This window comes from Bombina bombina, chromosome 6 (genome assembly GCF_027579735.1).
Source record: "Bombina bombina isolate aBomBom1 chromosome 6, aBomBom1.pri, whole genome shotgun sequence".
In the NCBI taxonomy this organism is placed as follows: domain Eukaryota; kingdom Metazoa; phylum Chordata; class Amphibia; order Anura; family Bombinatoridae; genus Bombina; species Bombina bombina.
In genome coordinates, this window is record NC_069504.1 from 60,238,090 (window position 1) to 60,255,157 (window position 17,068).

Genomic DNA, 17,068 nt, shown 5'->3' on the forward strand with positions numbered 1-17,068 from the left:
ACTATGAAATCTCATGAGATCACAGTAAAAGAGTTCATGACCTCAGCACTGCTGATGCTGATTGGCTGCTGTTCATTTCTTCATTTTTTTATAACTTTTTACACAGAACTTACTCTGCTGAGCTGAGGAAATTGTGAGGTAAAATATCTTCTTTTTTACATAGAGATGCTCAGGTGAAATTTTCCTGTCAGCTTTTTACAGTTATACTGCATCAGTTTCAAGTGATTTAGCATATGAGTATTATGTCCCTTTAACTATGTTTCACCCCTTTTAACCCCTTTAAATACAGAAAACACACAGTTATATGGAAGTCCATAGCGCTGGTATGTTAAACTATAAATAAAAGATATTTGAAATGAAATATGTAAAATAATTTTGATGTCACTTATTATTATTTTGAAATGTAATATTATTATTATTCTTGTAATAAAGGTATTCGGGTTTCAGCTGTGTGCTGGCTACTATATCTGTTTACAAGTCTGTTTCAAAGGATATGTAGAGTATAACATAGTTTGCAAATGATTTACAGCATAAACAAACAGTGCAAGCAAGTCAGATTGGAAGTTTAATTCAGACAAAACCAATTTCATTTTTTTGACAATTGGCTAGAATGACTTGGACAAGATAATCCCTAGGACCTAGGTGAACATCTAGCGAGCCAATGACAAGAGGCATATATGCATAGCCCCTTATCACCAGCTAGCTCGAGTAGTGCATTGTTGTTCCTGAGCCTACCTAGGTATGCTTTTAACACAGGATACCAAAATAACAAAGAAAATTGATTATAGAAGTAAACTGAAAAGTTTTTTAAATTTGTATGCTTTATCTGAACCATGAAAGTTTAATTTTTATTTTCATGTCCCTTTACCCTTCATAAGTGAACAGTGAGCAACTAACATACTTATTTGTCACTCCAGATGAGTAGGCATACATACATATGCTCCAACCATCAACCATATCTTCATCTGGATTGGTATGTGAGCATTTTGGGTTGATAACTTTTAAATATGCTCTGCTGGGATTATAGCTTTAATTTCTGTTGCATTTTAGATTTTATTCTGTGCCTGTTAATTCAGCTTTCAGAAATGCCACTAAAGAATTGGGTCAATAAAAGGGTTAATAGAGCAAGTTGTAAACGTACTGGGAAAAAATCTGTAGACTAAATATATAGGTGGCCCTCGGTTTATGCCGGTTAAATTTGCGCCGTTTCAGAATAACAACCTTTTTTTCAGTCATGTGACTGCTATTTAAAAGCATTGAAAAGCAGTGCACTAATTAAAATAGCCAGTAGGTGGAGCTGTCCGCTTGTGTTGCAGCAAAGTTATGCAAGTTAGCAGACTGAAATTAATCTGTGTACACAGAACAGACCTTAGCTATCGAGCAGCTTTCAAGCAACAAGATCTAGCAGCCACTTCCCTATTATCTTCCTGTCCAGCTGCTTGAGGTAAGGGGTGCCTAACTGCCTATTATTCACTCCAGATTGAAATGCATAGAATAGGTGCAGACCCAATATTATCTAACATGCTAACAATGCAGAGAACTGTTTGCAGAAAAATGCAAGTAAAAAAATATTTTTGTTCATTAAACTTAGTTTGATGATACAGTCTGTTGTGTGATTATTTAATTAGGTTTATAATGCTGTTAAGCATTTAAAGTCTTCATTTCAAAGCTTTAAAAATAATGCATTAGGTGACAATTTTGAGAGGGGCCTGGAATCTAACTCCTTCACTTCCCATTGACTTACATTATAAACTGGGTTTCAATTTACAATGGTTTCGATTTACAACCATTCCTTCTTGAACCTAACCCCGGCTACCTGTAATAAGATTTACAAAATCATATATTCCTCTTTCCCTTAACCCCCACATTATTCTAAGAGATTTGTGTAAGAAGTACAACTTTAATGGGAAATAGCAAATAAAAATAAACTTAGAGTGAACAAATTGTTTGATTTTCTTGAAAGCATACTTAGGTAGGCTCAGAGGTGTGCGCAGGATGAGCATGGCATTTGCTAGATATGCACTCAACAAAGGATATAGAGAGAAATAAGTCAATTTGATAGTAAAAAATAAAGTTTATAAAATTATAGGCTCTGAATCATAAAAGTTAATTAACATTTCCCTTTATCAAGATACTGGCAATTTGTATATGTAGTTGATACTTACCTTCAAGATGAAACCATAATAATCTTCCTTTCACTTTTGTAATAGAGGCCACGCATATTTCTGCAGGGTTGTTTGGGTTGACCGCTTCAAGCTTCATATTCTTTGTAAAACCTCGAGACTTTGCAGTCTGCAAAAGAATAATTCTAAGTAATTACCCAGTGAACATGAAGTGGTTTTACTGCTCACTGTAATGCTGGGCATAAAAACATTGTAACAAATGAAATTGCTCATTGCTGATTAGGTCTACAGATGAACTTCACAGTATTATACATAAAGAGACACTGTATAGATACCAGTAATTAGTTACAGTATTTGTCAGCTATTGGCTCACAGCACCATGTTCATATTGTGGCCTCTCTTTATGTCAGATCTCTAATTTCCTGTGCACTCTTTAATGCTCCTGCGTGTGTTGTCTCTTTCTGCAATCTCAGTCTTCAGCCTGTGTCTGCTCTGTCACTTTGTCCTTCTGTCCAACTCTCACCTGTTCATGTCGTGTAGTCTGCTCTATCACTCTGTCCAATTCTCAGCTGTTACTGTGTAGTCTGCTCTGTCACTCTGTCCTTCTGTCCAATTCTCAGCTGTTCCTGTGTAGTCTGCTCTGTCACTCTGTCCTTCTGTCCAACTTTCACCTGTTCATGTGTAGTCTGCTCTATCACTCTGTCCAATTCTCAGCTGTTACTGTGTAGTCTGCTCTGTCACTCTGTCCTTCTGTCCAATTCTCAGCTGTTCCTGTGTAGTCTGCTCTGTCACTCTGTCCTTCTGTCCAACTTTCACCTGTTTATGTGTAGTCTGCTCTATCATTCTGTCCAATTCTCAGCTGTTACTGTGTAGTCTGCTCTGTCACTCTGTCCTTCTGTCCAATTCTCAGCTGTTCCTGTGTAGTCTGCTCTGTCACTCTGTCCTTCTGTCCAACTTTCACCTGTTCATGTGTAGTCTGCTCTATCACTCTGTCCAATTCTCAGCTGTTACTGTGTAGTCTGCTCTGTCACTCTGTCCTTCTGTCCAATTCTCAGCTGTTCCTTTGTAGTCTGCTCTGTCACTCTGTCCTTCTGTCCAACTCTCAGCTGTTCCTGTGTAGTCTGCTCTGTCACTCTGTCCTTCTGTCCAACTCTCAACTGTTCCTGTGTAGTCTGCTCTGTCACTCTGTCCTTTTGTCCAAGTCTCAGCTGTTCCTGTGTAGTCTGTACTGTCACTCTGTCCTTCTGTTCAACTCTCAGCTGTTCCTGTGTAGTCTGCTCTGTCACTCTGTCCTTCTGTTCAACTCTCATCTGCTTCTGTGTAGTCTGCTCTATCACTCTGTCCTTCTGTCCAACTCTCACCTGATCCTGTGTAGTCTGCTCTGTCACTCTGTCCTTCTGTCCAACTCTCACCTGTTCCTGTGTAGTCTGCTCTATCACTCTGTCCTTCTGTCCAACTCTCACCTGATCCTGTGTAGACTGCTCTGTCACTCTGTCCTTCGTTCCAACTCTCACCTGTCCCTGTGAAGTCTGCTCTGTCACTCTGTCCTTATGTCCAACTCTCACCTGATCCTGTTTAGACTGCTCTGTCACTCTGTCCTTTTGTCCAACTCTCACCTGTTCCTGTGTAGTCTGCTCTATCACTCTGTCATTCTGTCCATTTGTCACCTGATCCTGTGTAGACTGCTCTGTCACTCTGTCCAAATCTCACCTGTTCCTGTGTAGTCTGCTCTATCACTCTGTCCTTCTGTCCAACTCTCACCTGTTCCTGTGTAGTTTGCTCTGTCACTCTGTCCTTCTGTCCAACTCTCACCTGTTCCTGTGTAGTCTGCTCTATCACTCTGTCCTTCTGTCCAACTCTCACCTGATCCTGTGTAGTCTGCTCTATCACTCTGTCCTTCTGTCCAACTCTCACCTGATCCTGTGTAGTCTGCTCTGTCACTCTGTCATTCTGTCAATTACTCACCTGATCCTGTGTAGACTGCTCTGTCACTCTGTCCAACTATCACCTGTTCCTGTGTAGTCTGCTCTATCACTCTGTCCTTCTGTCCAACTCTCAGCTGTTCCGGTGTAGTCTTCTCTGTCAATCTGTCCTTCTTTCCAACTCTCATCTGTTCCTGTGAAGTCTGCTCTGTCACTCTGTCCTTCTGTCCAACTCTTACCTGTCCCTGATCCTGTGTAGACTGCTCTGTCACTCTGTCCTTCTGTCCAACTCTCAGCTGTTCCTGTGTAGTCTGCTCTGTCACTGTGTCCTTCTATCCAACTCTCACCTGTCCCTGTGTAGTCTGCTCTGACACTCTGTCCTTCTGTCCAACTCTCAGCTGTTCCTGTGTAGTCTGCTCTGTCATTCTGTCCTTCTGTCCAACTCTCAGCTGTTCCTGTGTAGTCTGCTCTGTCACTCTGTCATTCTGTCCAACACTCACCTGTTCCTGTGTAGTCTGCTCTGTCACTCTGTCCTTCTGTTCAACTCTCATCTGTTTCTGTGTAGTCTGCTCTGTCACTCTGTCCTTCTGTCCAACTCTCATCTGTTTCTGTGTAGTCCGCTCTGTCACTCTGTCCTTCTGTTCAACTGTCATCTGTTCCTGTGTAGTTTGCTCTGTCACTCTGTCCTTATGTCCAACTCTCACCTGTTCCTGTGTGTCCCTCTTATACAGTGTTTCTGTACATTATTTTCACAGCATGTTCTATCTTTCTGTTCTCTGCTGCTCATGACTCTCTCTCTCTGTCCTCTGCTGCTAATTATTATTTCTGCTGCTCACTCATTACGGTCTCTGTTCTTAGCTGTTAATTAATATTTCTGCTGCTAATGACTCTTTCTGTTCCCAGCATTTTCTAGGTACCTTTATGTTATCTGTGGCTCGTGACTCTCTGTTTTCTGCTACTAATGACTCTCTCTGTTCCCAGCATTTTATAGATATTTCTCTGTATTCTGCTGCTCATGACTCTGTCTGTTCACTGCTGCTAATTACATTTTCTGCTGCTAATGTTTCTGTCTGTTCCTGCTGCTAAAGATTATGTCTGTTCCTGCTGAAAAACACTCTGTCTGATCCTTGCTGCTAATGATTTTCTCTGTTCCCTGCTGCTAATAACCCTCTCTGTTCCCTGCTACTAATGGCTTTCTCTGTTCCCTGCTGCTGACGACTGTTTCTGTTCCCTGCTGCTAACGACTCTTTCTGTTCCCTGCTGCTAACAACTCTTTCTGTTCCCTGTTGGTAACGACTATATCTGTTCTCAGCTGCTAACGACTCTTGCTGTTCGCTGCTGCTAATGACTCTTTCTGTTTTCTGCTGCTAATGACTCTTTCTGTTCCCTGTTGCTAACGACTCTTTCTGTTTCCTGCTGCTAATGACTCTCTCTGTTCCCTTCTGCTAATGACTCTTTCTGTTCCATGCGGCTAATGACTTTCTCTGTTCCCTGCTGCTAATGGCTCTCTCTGTTCCCTGCTGCTAAAGACTATGTATGTTCCCTGCTGCTAATGACTCTCTCTGTTCCCTGCTGCTAATTACTTTTTCTGCTCCCTGTTGCTAATGACTCTGTATGTTCCTGCTGCTAAAGACTATGTATGTTTCTGCTGCTAATGACTCTGTCTGTTCCTGCTGCTAAAGACTCTATCTGTTCCGGCTGCCAATGACTCTGTCTGTTCCCTGCTGCTAAAGACTCTCTCTGTTCCCTGCTGCTAATGACTGTCTGTTCCCTGCTGCTAATGACTCTCTCTGTTCCCTTCTGCTAATGAAACTTTCTGTTCCCTGCTGCTAATTACTCTCTCTGTTCCCTGCTGCTAATGACTCTGTCGGTCCCCTGCTGTTTATGACTCTCTCTGTTCCTGCTGCTAATGAAACTTTCTGTTCGCTGCTGCTAATGACTCTCTCTGTTCCCTGCTGCTAATGACTCTGTATGTTCCTGCTGCTAATGACTCTCTCTGTTCCTGCTGCTAATGACTCTGTATGTTCCTGCTGCTAATGACTCTGTATGTTCCCTGCTGCTAATGACTCTGTATGTTCCCTGCTGCTAATGACTCTGTATGTTCCCTGCTGCTGATTCTCTCTGTTCCTGCTGCTAATGACTCTCTCTGTTCCCTGCTGCTAATGACTCTCTCTGTTCCCTGCTGCTAATGACTCTGTCTGTTCCTGCTGCTAATGACTCTCTCTGTTCCCTGCTGCTAATGAAACTTTCTGTTCGCTGCTGCTAATGACTCTCTCTGTTCCCTGCTGCTAATGACTCTGTCTGTTCCTGCTGCTAATGAAACTTTCTGTTCGCTGCTGCTAATGACTCTCTCTGTTCCCTGCTGCTAATGACTCTGTATGTTCCTGCTGCTAATGACTCTCTCTGTTCCTGCTGCTAATGACTCTGTATGTCCCTGCTGCTAATGACTCTGTATGTTCCCTGCTGCTAATGACTCTGTATGTTCCCTACTGCTAATGACTCTGTATGTTCCCTGCTGCTGATTCGCTCTGTTCCTGGTGTTAATGACTATCTCTGTTCCCTGCTGCTAATGACTCTGTCTGTTCCTGCTGCTAATGACTCTCTCTGTTCGCTGCTGCTAATGAAACTTTCTGTTCGCTGCTGCTAATGACTCTCTCTGTTCTCTGCTGCTAATGACTCTCTCTGTTCCTGCTGCTAATGTCTCTCTCTGTTCCCTGCTGCTGATTCTTTCTGTTCCTGCTGCTAATGTCTCTCTCTGTTCCCTGCTGCTAATGACTCTGTCTGTTCCTGCTGCTAATGAAACTTTCTGTTCGCTGCTGCTAATGACTCTCTCTGTTCCCTGCTGCTAATGACTCTGTATGTTCCTGCTGCTAATGACTCTCTCTGTTCCTGCTGCTAATGACTCTGTATGTCCCTGCTGCTAATGACTCTGTATGTTCCCTGCTGCTAATGACTCTGTATGTTCCCTACTGCTAATGACTCTGTATGTTCCCTGCTGCTGATTCGCTCTGTTCCTGGTGCTAATGACTATCTCTGTTCTCTGCTGCTAATGACTCTCTCTGTTCCTGCTGCTAATGTCTCTCTCTGTTCCCTGCTGCTGATTCTTTCTGTTCCTGCTGCTAATGTCTCTCTCTGTTCCCTGCTGTTAAAGACTCTGTCAGTTCCTTGCTGCTAATGACTCTGTCTGTTCCTGCTGCTAATGACTGTCTGTTCCCTGCTGCTAATGACTGTCTGTTCCTGCTGCTAATGACTCTGTCTGTTCCTGCTGCTAATGACTGTCTATTCCCTGCTGCTAATGACTGTCTGTTCCCTGCTGCTAATGACTCTGTCTGTTCCTGCTGCTAAAGACTCTATCTGTTCCGGCTGCCAATGACTCTGTCTGTTCCCTGCTGCTAAAGACTCTCTCTGTTCCCTGCTGCTAATGACTGTCTGTTCCCTGCTGCTAATGACTCTCTCTGTTCCCTTCTGCTAATGAAACTTTCTGTTCCCTGCTGCTAATTACTCTCTCTGTTCCCTGCTGCTAATGACTCTGTCTGTCCCCTGCTGTTTATGACTCTCTCTGTTCCTGCTGCTAATGAAACTTTCTGTTCGCTGCTGCTAATGACTCTCTCTGTTCCCTGCTGCTAATGACTCTGTATGTTCCTGCTGCTAATGACTCTGTATGTTCCCTGCTGCTAATGACTCTGTATGTTCCCTGCTGCTAATGACTCTGTATGTTCCCTGCTGCTGATTCTCTCTGTTCCTGCTGCTAATGACTCTCTCTGTTCCCTGCTGCTAATGACTCTGTCTGTTCCTTCTGCTAATGACTCTCTCTGTTCCCTGCTGCTAATGAAACTTTCTGTTCGCTGCTGCTAATGACTCTCTCTGTTCCCTGCTGCTAATGACTCTGTCTGTTCCTGCTGCTAATGAAACTTTCTGTTCGCTGCTGCTAATGACTCTCTCTGTTCCCTGCTGCTAATGACTCTGTATGTTCCTGCTGCTAATGACTCTCTCTGTTCCTGCTGCTAATGACTCTGTATGTCCCTGCTGCTAATGACTCTGTATGTTCCCTGCTGCTAATGACTCTGTATGTTCCCTACTGCTAATGACTCTGTATGTTCCCTGCTGCTGATTCGCTCTGTTCCTGGTGCTAATGACTATCTCTGTTCCCTGCTGCTAATGACTCTGTCTGTTCCTGCTGCTAATGACTCTCTCTGTTCCCTGCTGCTAATGAAACTTTCTGTTCGCTGCTGCTAATGACTCTCTCTGTTCTCTGCTGCTAATGACTCTCTCTGTTCCTGCTGCTAATGTCTCTCTCTGTTCCCTGCTGCTGATTCTTTCTGTTCCTGCTGCTAATGTCTCTCTCTGTTCCCTGCTGTTAAAGACTCTGTCAGTTCCTTGCTGCTAATGACTCTGTCTGTTCCTGCTGCTAATGACTGTCTGTTCCCTGCTGCTAATGACTGTCTGTTCCTGCTGCTAATGACTCTGTCTGTTCCTGCTGCTAATGACTGTCTGTTCCCTGCTGCTAATGACTGTCTGTTCCCTGCTGCTAATGACTGTCTGTTCCTGCTGCTAATGACTCTGTCTGTTCCTGCTGTTAATGATTCTCTCTGTTTCTGCTGCTGACTCTCTCTGTTCCCTGCTGCTAATGACTCTGTCTGTTCCTGCTGCTAATGACTCTGTATGTTCCCTGCTGCTGATTCTCTCTGTTCCTGCTGCTAATGACTCTCTCTGTTCCCTGCTGCTAATGACTCTGTATATTCCCTGCTGCTGATTCTCTCTGTTCCTGCTGCTAATGACTCTCTCTGTTCCCTGCTGCTAATGAAACTTTCTGTTTGCTGCTGCTAATGACTCTCTCTGTTCCCTGCTGCTAAAGTTCTGTCAGTTCCTTGCTTCTAATGACTCTCTCTGTTCCCTGCTGCTAATTACTTTTTCTGTTCCCTGCAGATTAGGGGCACATCTTCTGCTGTTTCTGTGATTTTTATGCTGTGTTTCCTGCTATCGCTGCATATCTCGCCTTTGCTTTGGTGTTTCTATATACTCTCTTCCTTGCTTTTTTTCTGTAAATTCTGTCCCCTGTTATAATAATAATAATTAGTATTTATATAGTGCCTTTCTCCCAGTGGGACTCAAAGTGCTTTTTCAACACTCGCTCTCGGAATTCACCAAATCGCCAGCTGAATAGTAATAGTTGTTATTATTACCCAATTTAATGGTACTCATTTTATCGACCTCGAAGGATGAAGGGCTGAGTCAGCCCTGCCGGGATTCGAACCTGTGACCTTAGATCTTTAAAACAGGTTTTTGTTGTAGTCAGGGCATTTACCAACTGAGCTACCTCACCAGCTGTTGTCCTCCATGTCTCTCTATCCTCTTCTGCATTTGTTTGTTCCCAACGATTTCTACATGCTCTTTTTTCTGCAGTTATGTGTGTCTTTATCCTGTTCTGTTTCCGTGTCACTTTGTCTCTCTTTCTATAAATTCTTTTGCCTGTCATCCCCTACGGTTTTTTTGTGTTGCCGGATTCCCAGTTTATATCTATTCATTTCTAAGCTGTTCTGTCTCTCTGTCCCTTACTGTTAATCTGTAACTGTCTGTATCTATACTTTCTCATATTAGTTACGATAAAATAGGAATAATGTGTAACTGTGTTTGTATCCCCAACAATATACAACAACACATATATTAGCATTTTGGATAATTATAAAACAGAACTCTGAATAAAAAAATCTTTCTGAGGTAGAAATTTCCAGGCTTCCCTGATAACATCAACATATCTATACAAAGGTATTTGTTAGAGTTATGCAAAATAGGTGTTAAATAAAATTATATCTGTTATAAAGGATGTTAAAGGGACATGGTGCCGTAAAATCTGTTTTTTATTTAATGTGTTACAAATTATGTTTTACCAGCTGGAGTATATTAAATGTTTTGCAAATTATTCTTTTACTTTTATTTTGGCATTAAATTCATTATTTTGACTCTTATTGAACCACTGCTGTAATGGGAACAGAAAAGCTATGTAAACTAGAGGCTACTGGCGAAAACCTCAATGAGGGGAGAGAGAAGGAGCCCTTTTGAAATAGTGTTCATGCAACTGCTTTGAATACAATGAACTCTTATAGGTGTAATCTTGCCTGATTGCATTGTTCCTGAAAAAGGTCAATTGTGAGCTCTTTGGAAAAGGACCCTCCTCTTGTATTCTTTTGTTTTATTTAGCTTGTAAATATATCTGTTTTCTTTTAACATCAAACATTAGTATTGCCTATTCTTACCCCTTATGTACCCAGCACTACGGAATTAGGCAGCATTTAAAATTAAACGATAATAATAATAATACATGATAAAGGTTTTCTTAAGAGGATTACACATAGATCCCAGAGGTTTACATCTCATGTGTATCAAAGATAGGTCTGTTCTTTTAGGAGCTAATTTGTGTGTCCTACAGGTTTATATAACTGGAAAGATGTTTCTAAGTCATACCCGAGAGACAGGGGCAGTTATAGAAACTAGTGCTTAAGGTCTGCAGCTGGTACATTAAAAAAATACCACAAATTCAGTACAGTAAACAGTAAACTACAAACATAAGTTAGGGAGGAGAAGGATATATATTGTTTGTTTCCAAAGCTGAGGCCGCTGCATATATATTGTTTGTACTGAATTGTATTGTTTCAGGGCCATAAATACCTCTTGAAATAAAAAGACATGTTAAAGGCACATGAAACACATTTAAAGGGACATAAAACCCAAAAATTCCTTTCATGAATCAGAGCATTAAACCACTTTTTTTTATTTACTTTTATTATCAATTTTGCTTCATTCTCTTTGTATGCTTTGTTTAAGGAGCAAAAAAATGCACTACTGGGAGCTAGCTCAACATACTGGTAAACCAATTACAAGAATCATATATGTGCAGCCACCAATCAGCAGCTAGCTAGCACATCATGAGCCTACCTAGGTATTCTTTTCAACAAAGGATTTCAAAATAACTAAGCAAATTAGATAATAGATCTAAATTGCAAAGTTGATTAAAATGTTATTTTGTATCTGAATCATGAAAGGGTTTCATGTCTCTAATATTGTAATATTAAAAGTTTAAATATGTGTAGGTAATTGCAATTATCTAACCTAGATTTCCATAAAAATGCTACAAATTGATTTGATTAAACCAGCTGCAAACATAACAGTGATTACTTAGAACAGTGCAGAGTTATGTAGTTAGCCCTAACTGCTTACAATTAAAGTGACATGATACTAAAAAAAAATCTCTGTTCCATCTAAAATACAATTGTTTGCACAGTCTCTTTAATTTCCTGTTTTATATCTGTCTCTAACTGTTCCCAACAGCATTGACAGATAAGGGGTAAACCTAGGTTCCAACATGGCAGTGACCATTGCTTTATAGAGACTAAAACTTTACACTTATATATTCAATGATTAAATAACCAATAAAGTTTTAAAATGTCATCAACATACTATTCTTAGGCTAATCTTTGCTTTAAATACAACTTTATATATCGATTGTTTATTTACTGCTTGATATCTCTTAAAAGTACAGTAAACAATTTGAAATAATATTTTATGTTAAATGTTTTATTATGCACTGCAAAACAACTTCACAATATATTTTCATTATTTCCTCCCCTCCTTTTTTTCTGCAATTAAAAGGGACAGTCAAGTCCAAAAAAAAAACCTTTCCAATTTACTTTTATCACAAATTTTGCTTTGTTCTCTTGGTATTCTTAGTTGAAAGCTAAACCTAGGAAGGCTCATATGATAATTTCTAAGCCCTTGAAGGCCGCCTCTAATCACATGCTTTTTTATTTGCTTTTCACAACAGGGGAGAGCTAGTTCATGTAGGCCATATAGATAACATTGGGATCACGCCCGTGGCAGACACTGCACTAATTGGCTAAAATGAAAGCCAATAGATAATAAATAAAATGTCACGTGATCATGGGGTGTCAGAAGATGCTTAGATACAACAAGGTAATCACAGAGGTAAAAATTGTATTAAAAACAGTGTTAGTTATGCAAAACTGGGGAACGGGTAATAAAGGGATTATCTATCTTTTTAAACAACAAAAATTCTTGTGTTGACTGTCCCTTTAAGTCTGAAAAATCTTTTCTGCTGACGGCAAACAATACAGTCTTTGTTAACACAAAGACAGTATCAAAACCAATCATGTCCAAACGGGCTGCTCCAAATTAGAAAAGTGGTAACCATTAAAAAACAATTAAAGCAGACAAAGTGTTAATCTATTTTAATATAACTCAGATCCTGCTGACATGTTAATCTATGGAAAGATAATTATAAAATGTTATAATTACAAAGAGATTACGGTCCCTTTAAGTAAAAATGCAAGAGTCATTCCCCAATTGCATTTTCTATTTCCCTGTGGAGTCTAAACTCATAAAAATAAATACAGTGTGTTAATTAATATGAATATAGTGAAACGCGTTTGCTAGCTGTCAACAGAAGCTCATGACCTGTACATCACCTGATCATTAGCGAAAGAAGATAATCATGTGTACAATTAATTAGGTCCAAACTAGGAACAGAAATACCCTCTAACTCTTTATCTGTTTACTTAAATCACACACATCTAATTAATGATGCTAATGAACATTAATTTAAGCCTAAAATAATTTCAGACACAGAATAAATAGTAAAGATAGAATAATGTTTTATAATATTTTATTATTCTTGCCTAAATGTAAATATTTTTTTCCTGCACATTTTGCTGAATATTTTTCATTTTAATGTGATTTTAATTTCGTACTTTGATTGCGATTAAACATTGTACTTACAATACACTTTTTAAACTGCTAATTTTGTTGAGCTCTGTACAGTGATGAATGCAGCTCTCTTCCTTTTTTTGTACACAAATACTATATCATTATAGCATGTTTGTAATCGAATAGACCAAGGAAATAGTGAGTGGTCAATCTATAATTTGGTGTAGTCAATAATAAGCACTTACATTTCTGAAGCATGTATGAGGAGCCGCCTCTGCTCCGCATTGCTTCTGATAATCTGCCCAATCAAAGTCTTGTCCTAAGTAACCTGGGAACGAAGAAAAAGAGACAAGGTTGATTCTCTGACCAAACAGAACTCTAAACAAGCAAATATAAAATAACATCATTGGATAACCTGGGCTCTGTCTTCAAACAATGTGTTCTTAAAGGGAACATTTTTATCAATCATATGAAAGAGCTGTATTGAGAGGTGACATGATTACTTTATACCACTGTCCTCAGGCTCCTTAACAGGCCAGATTTTGAGGATATCTGAACTGGAGCACAGGTGAAATAATCAGCTGTTTAGTAAACATGGTTATTTTACCTGCTCCCCCCCCCCCCAGGTAATCCTGAAAATCTGGCCTGTTAGGGAGACCTGAGGAAAAGTTTAAAAACAAGGGCTTTATATAAATATATAGTATAGTATAGTATAGTATAGTATATAAATATATATATATAGTATAGTATATAAATATAGTCAAGGACCATACAAATAGATGACAGAAGCTCTGTTTTTTTCAAGAAAACTGTTTGTGGAAGTGGTCACAATTTAAGGCTGGAGGAAAGGAGATTTAATGTTTTTCACTTTAAGAGCAATCAAATTGTGGAACTCATTACCTAAGGAGGTAGTAGATGCCAATACCTTAGATACATTTAAAAATGGTTTAGATACTTTTCTGGCTAGAAACAGAATTCAGGAATATGATTGCTTGGGCTAAATGGGACACCTTTTTTAATGAGATTAATTTAAGGTCAATTGGAGCTTTTATTGTAAGTATATTAAGATTTGCATAGTTTTAACTCAATGGACTTCTGTCTTTTTACAACCTCATCTACTATGTTACTAGGTATTTAAAGGGACAGTCAAGTCCCAAAAAAACTTTAATGATTCAAATTGGGCATGTCATTTTAAACAAGTTTCCAATTTACTTTTATCACCAATTTTGCTTTGTGCTCTTGGTATTCTTAGTTGAAAGCTAAACCTAGGAGGTTCATATGCTAATTTCTTAGACCTTGAAGGCCGCCTCTAATCTAAATGCATTTTGAAAAAAATGTCACCACTAGAGGGCATTAGTTCATGTGTTTCATATATATAACATTGAGCTCATGCACGTGAATTTACAGAGGAGTGAGCACTGATTGGCTAAATGCAAGTCTGTCAAAAGAACTGAAATAAGGGGGCAATCTGCAGAGGCTTAGATACAAGGTAATTACAGAGGTAAAAAGTGTATTAATATAACTGTGTTGGTTATGCAAAACTGGGGAATGGGTAATTAAGGGATTATCTATCTTTTAAAACAACAACAATTCACCCTTTAAACGTGAAGTAAAAGCATTATCAGCTGTGTACTTCCTGCTATATTGTACTTGTCAGCCAATGAACATTAGAATGAAATACTAATCCACCCAATGAGCTTTAGCAGTAAATACCCATCATCCAATCACCTTAGTGAGAAATACCTATCAGCCAGAGCAGAAAGTACAAAACTGACACTGTTCTATTCGTTTCAATATAACTGTTACTTCACATTGTTTTAAGGAGTAAAGTAAACGTTTAAATGCTTCTTGTTTATATAGAGGATGTAGTTTTGTCCTTTTAAGGAACACAAGAGTGATCACTTCCAGTTCGCCTATTACAGGAAATCATTTAAAATACTTACTCCAGTCAGCTTCCAGTCCAATAACAGGCTGAATGTGCTACAGCTAATCAGTGGCCATAGTGCTCCAGCCTTTACTGCCAACAGACGTTTGCTCTCAAATACTTGTGCCCTTATGGAAACAAAGCCTCTGCTCATGCTTTTAGATGGAAATAATGCCAAACCCATGCTCTTAATGGGGATAGCACTGTACTTGTATGGCCTTTAGTTTTTTGTAACTATAAAAAGATATCAATGGTGTTAAGCCATATTATTCATGTGTCACAGCTCTCTGTGACAACCAATGGGTTAAAACCACTAATATAACACAAATACAGGTCTTTCTGTATGGTTCCTGACGATTAAACAGGTAACCTCAGTAGACTTACCACTACTGCTCAGCACCTAGAAAATAGACTTACAGGTGCCCCCTGCTGGCAGTTTCCTCATGGTTACCCATAAAAGAATATTATAACTAGGCAAAGGGCGAAATTTCAGAATTCACCATTTGTTTGCTAAATGAATCTGAATATGGGCGAAGGTAGCAGCATTTATGCACCATGTATATTAGTGTGAAAGTACAACACACAGATCTGGTCTACCTACATTCTTATTAGACATTTATCTAGCAAACAAATGCTAAATTCCAAAATATCACTCATGCCTAATTCTAACCTATGTCCATGCTGACAAGGAAAAATAGAACTTATCACTAGCGGCTAAAAGTATAGATGCATTTTGCAGTTCAGAAAGGAGAGTATAAACCTCTTTTCAAAATATATAATTTTTAAGGCTTTTGTTTCAGGCTTTGTTTTTGCAGTTTACTTAAGAATACTTTTATATATATATATATATATATATATATATATATATATATATATATATATATATATATAATATGATATTGTTTTGTAGAGATTCGGATTAGAGGATAAAACATCTATGGTAAATTATTTGCACAAGATTATATTAAATTACAACACACAGCATCAAGACAAACAAATTATGCTGAAACACATTATTACACTATAATCAACATATAAATAACAACAAGCAATTGCTAAAAGACTAGGAAAGGACTAATGATAACTGTCATTGGCTTCATAAATTGCTGTCAAGAGACACAAATGTAATGTCCTTAGTCTAATAAAATGCTAAGAGGCAATTTGCACGCTACATTGATGGCCCGGCATATTGGGATGATGACTGCACAGAAAAAACAATTTAAAGATTTAAAGAGAAAATAATTTCCATTCTAGCAATCGAGATAAAAAACATGTGCTAGACCTACACTAACCTTTGGGTGGACTGAGATTAACACCCTGAATCAAGCACCACTGAATGGGTAAAAGCCCTAAGGAATCTGCATGGCAAAGTGCAGACACTTCTTTGGCATCCGGCCTCAGATCATCAATAGTCACTTGGAAATAGAGATTGTTATAGACCTGGAAATTAAACAAAAATACATTTTTTATTGAAAGGGACATGAAACCAAAACTATTTATTTTGTGATTCAGAGAGAGCAAACAACTTTCCAATTTACTTCTATTTTCATATTTGCTGCATTCTCTTGATATCCTTTGTTGAAACAGCAGCAATGCACAACGTAAAGGGACATAGAAAATCCTTGTATATGATAGAGTATTTTATTATTTTCACTATTGCTTGCATATAAACCATGTCTTTAACATCTACCAATTTTGTTACCAGTGATCCATTTTACTGTGTATTATATTTTTTGTAAATAGCTCATTTAACTTTATTTTGTATTTTGAAATAGCTGATGTTGCCTCTTAAAACCGTCATCTATAGTAAAAATGTGAATACCGCAGTATTGGTTATAAAAAAGGTATGTAAACAAGAGGCAGAAGCAGAACTCAACCCCCATGAAGGAGTAGAAGAAAGATAGCCCAGTCCATAAAATGTATGTTCCCCCAGATGTTTTGAATACAATGAACACTTATCAGTTGCTTGCTTGAGTACATTTTACCGTTTGCAATATTTTTACACCCACTTAGGGAGAAACAGGTGTGCTGTCTAGTTACAGTTTATATAGCAGGGCACACTAACAGGTCAGTACAGGAGAAATACTCAGCTGATCAGTAACAATATTTATTAACCTACTCTCATCTAAGGTAATCATGAATATCTGGCTTGTTAATGTGCCCTGAAGACTGGAATTGATAAACACTGGTCTAAATGACAGGTAACATAATCAGATTTTCTGTGCTGCTCATCTGTTTGAAATTACAAAAAGGCTTGCTTTAGTTGGTCAGAACACGGTTTATTAAAGGGACACTGAACCAAAATTGTTTTCTTTCGTGATTCAGATAGAGCATGCAATTATAAGCAACTTTCTAATTTACTCCTATTATCAAATTGTCTT

General features: G+C 38.8%; 1 protein-coding gene across 1 annotated transcript in view; it reads right to left on the minus strand.

The window, feature by feature from the left end:
• SFMBT2 (Scm like with four mbt domains 2) overlaps positions 1 to 17,068 on the minus strand; it is a 393,890-nt gene that overhangs the window by 128,580 nt on the left and 248,242 nt on the right. The window contains exons 10-12 of the mRNA XM_053716427.1: positions 15,980 to 16,127; positions 13,009 to 13,091; positions 2,166 to 2,292 (exon numbers count right to left, since the gene is read on the minus strand). Of these exons, the coding sequence (XP_053572402.1) occupies positions 2,166 to 2,292; positions 13,009 to 13,091; positions 15,980 to 16,127 (358 nt within the window). The remainder of the gene's footprint in view (positions 1 to 2,165; positions 2,293 to 13,008; positions 13,092 to 15,979; positions 16,128 to 17,068) is intronic.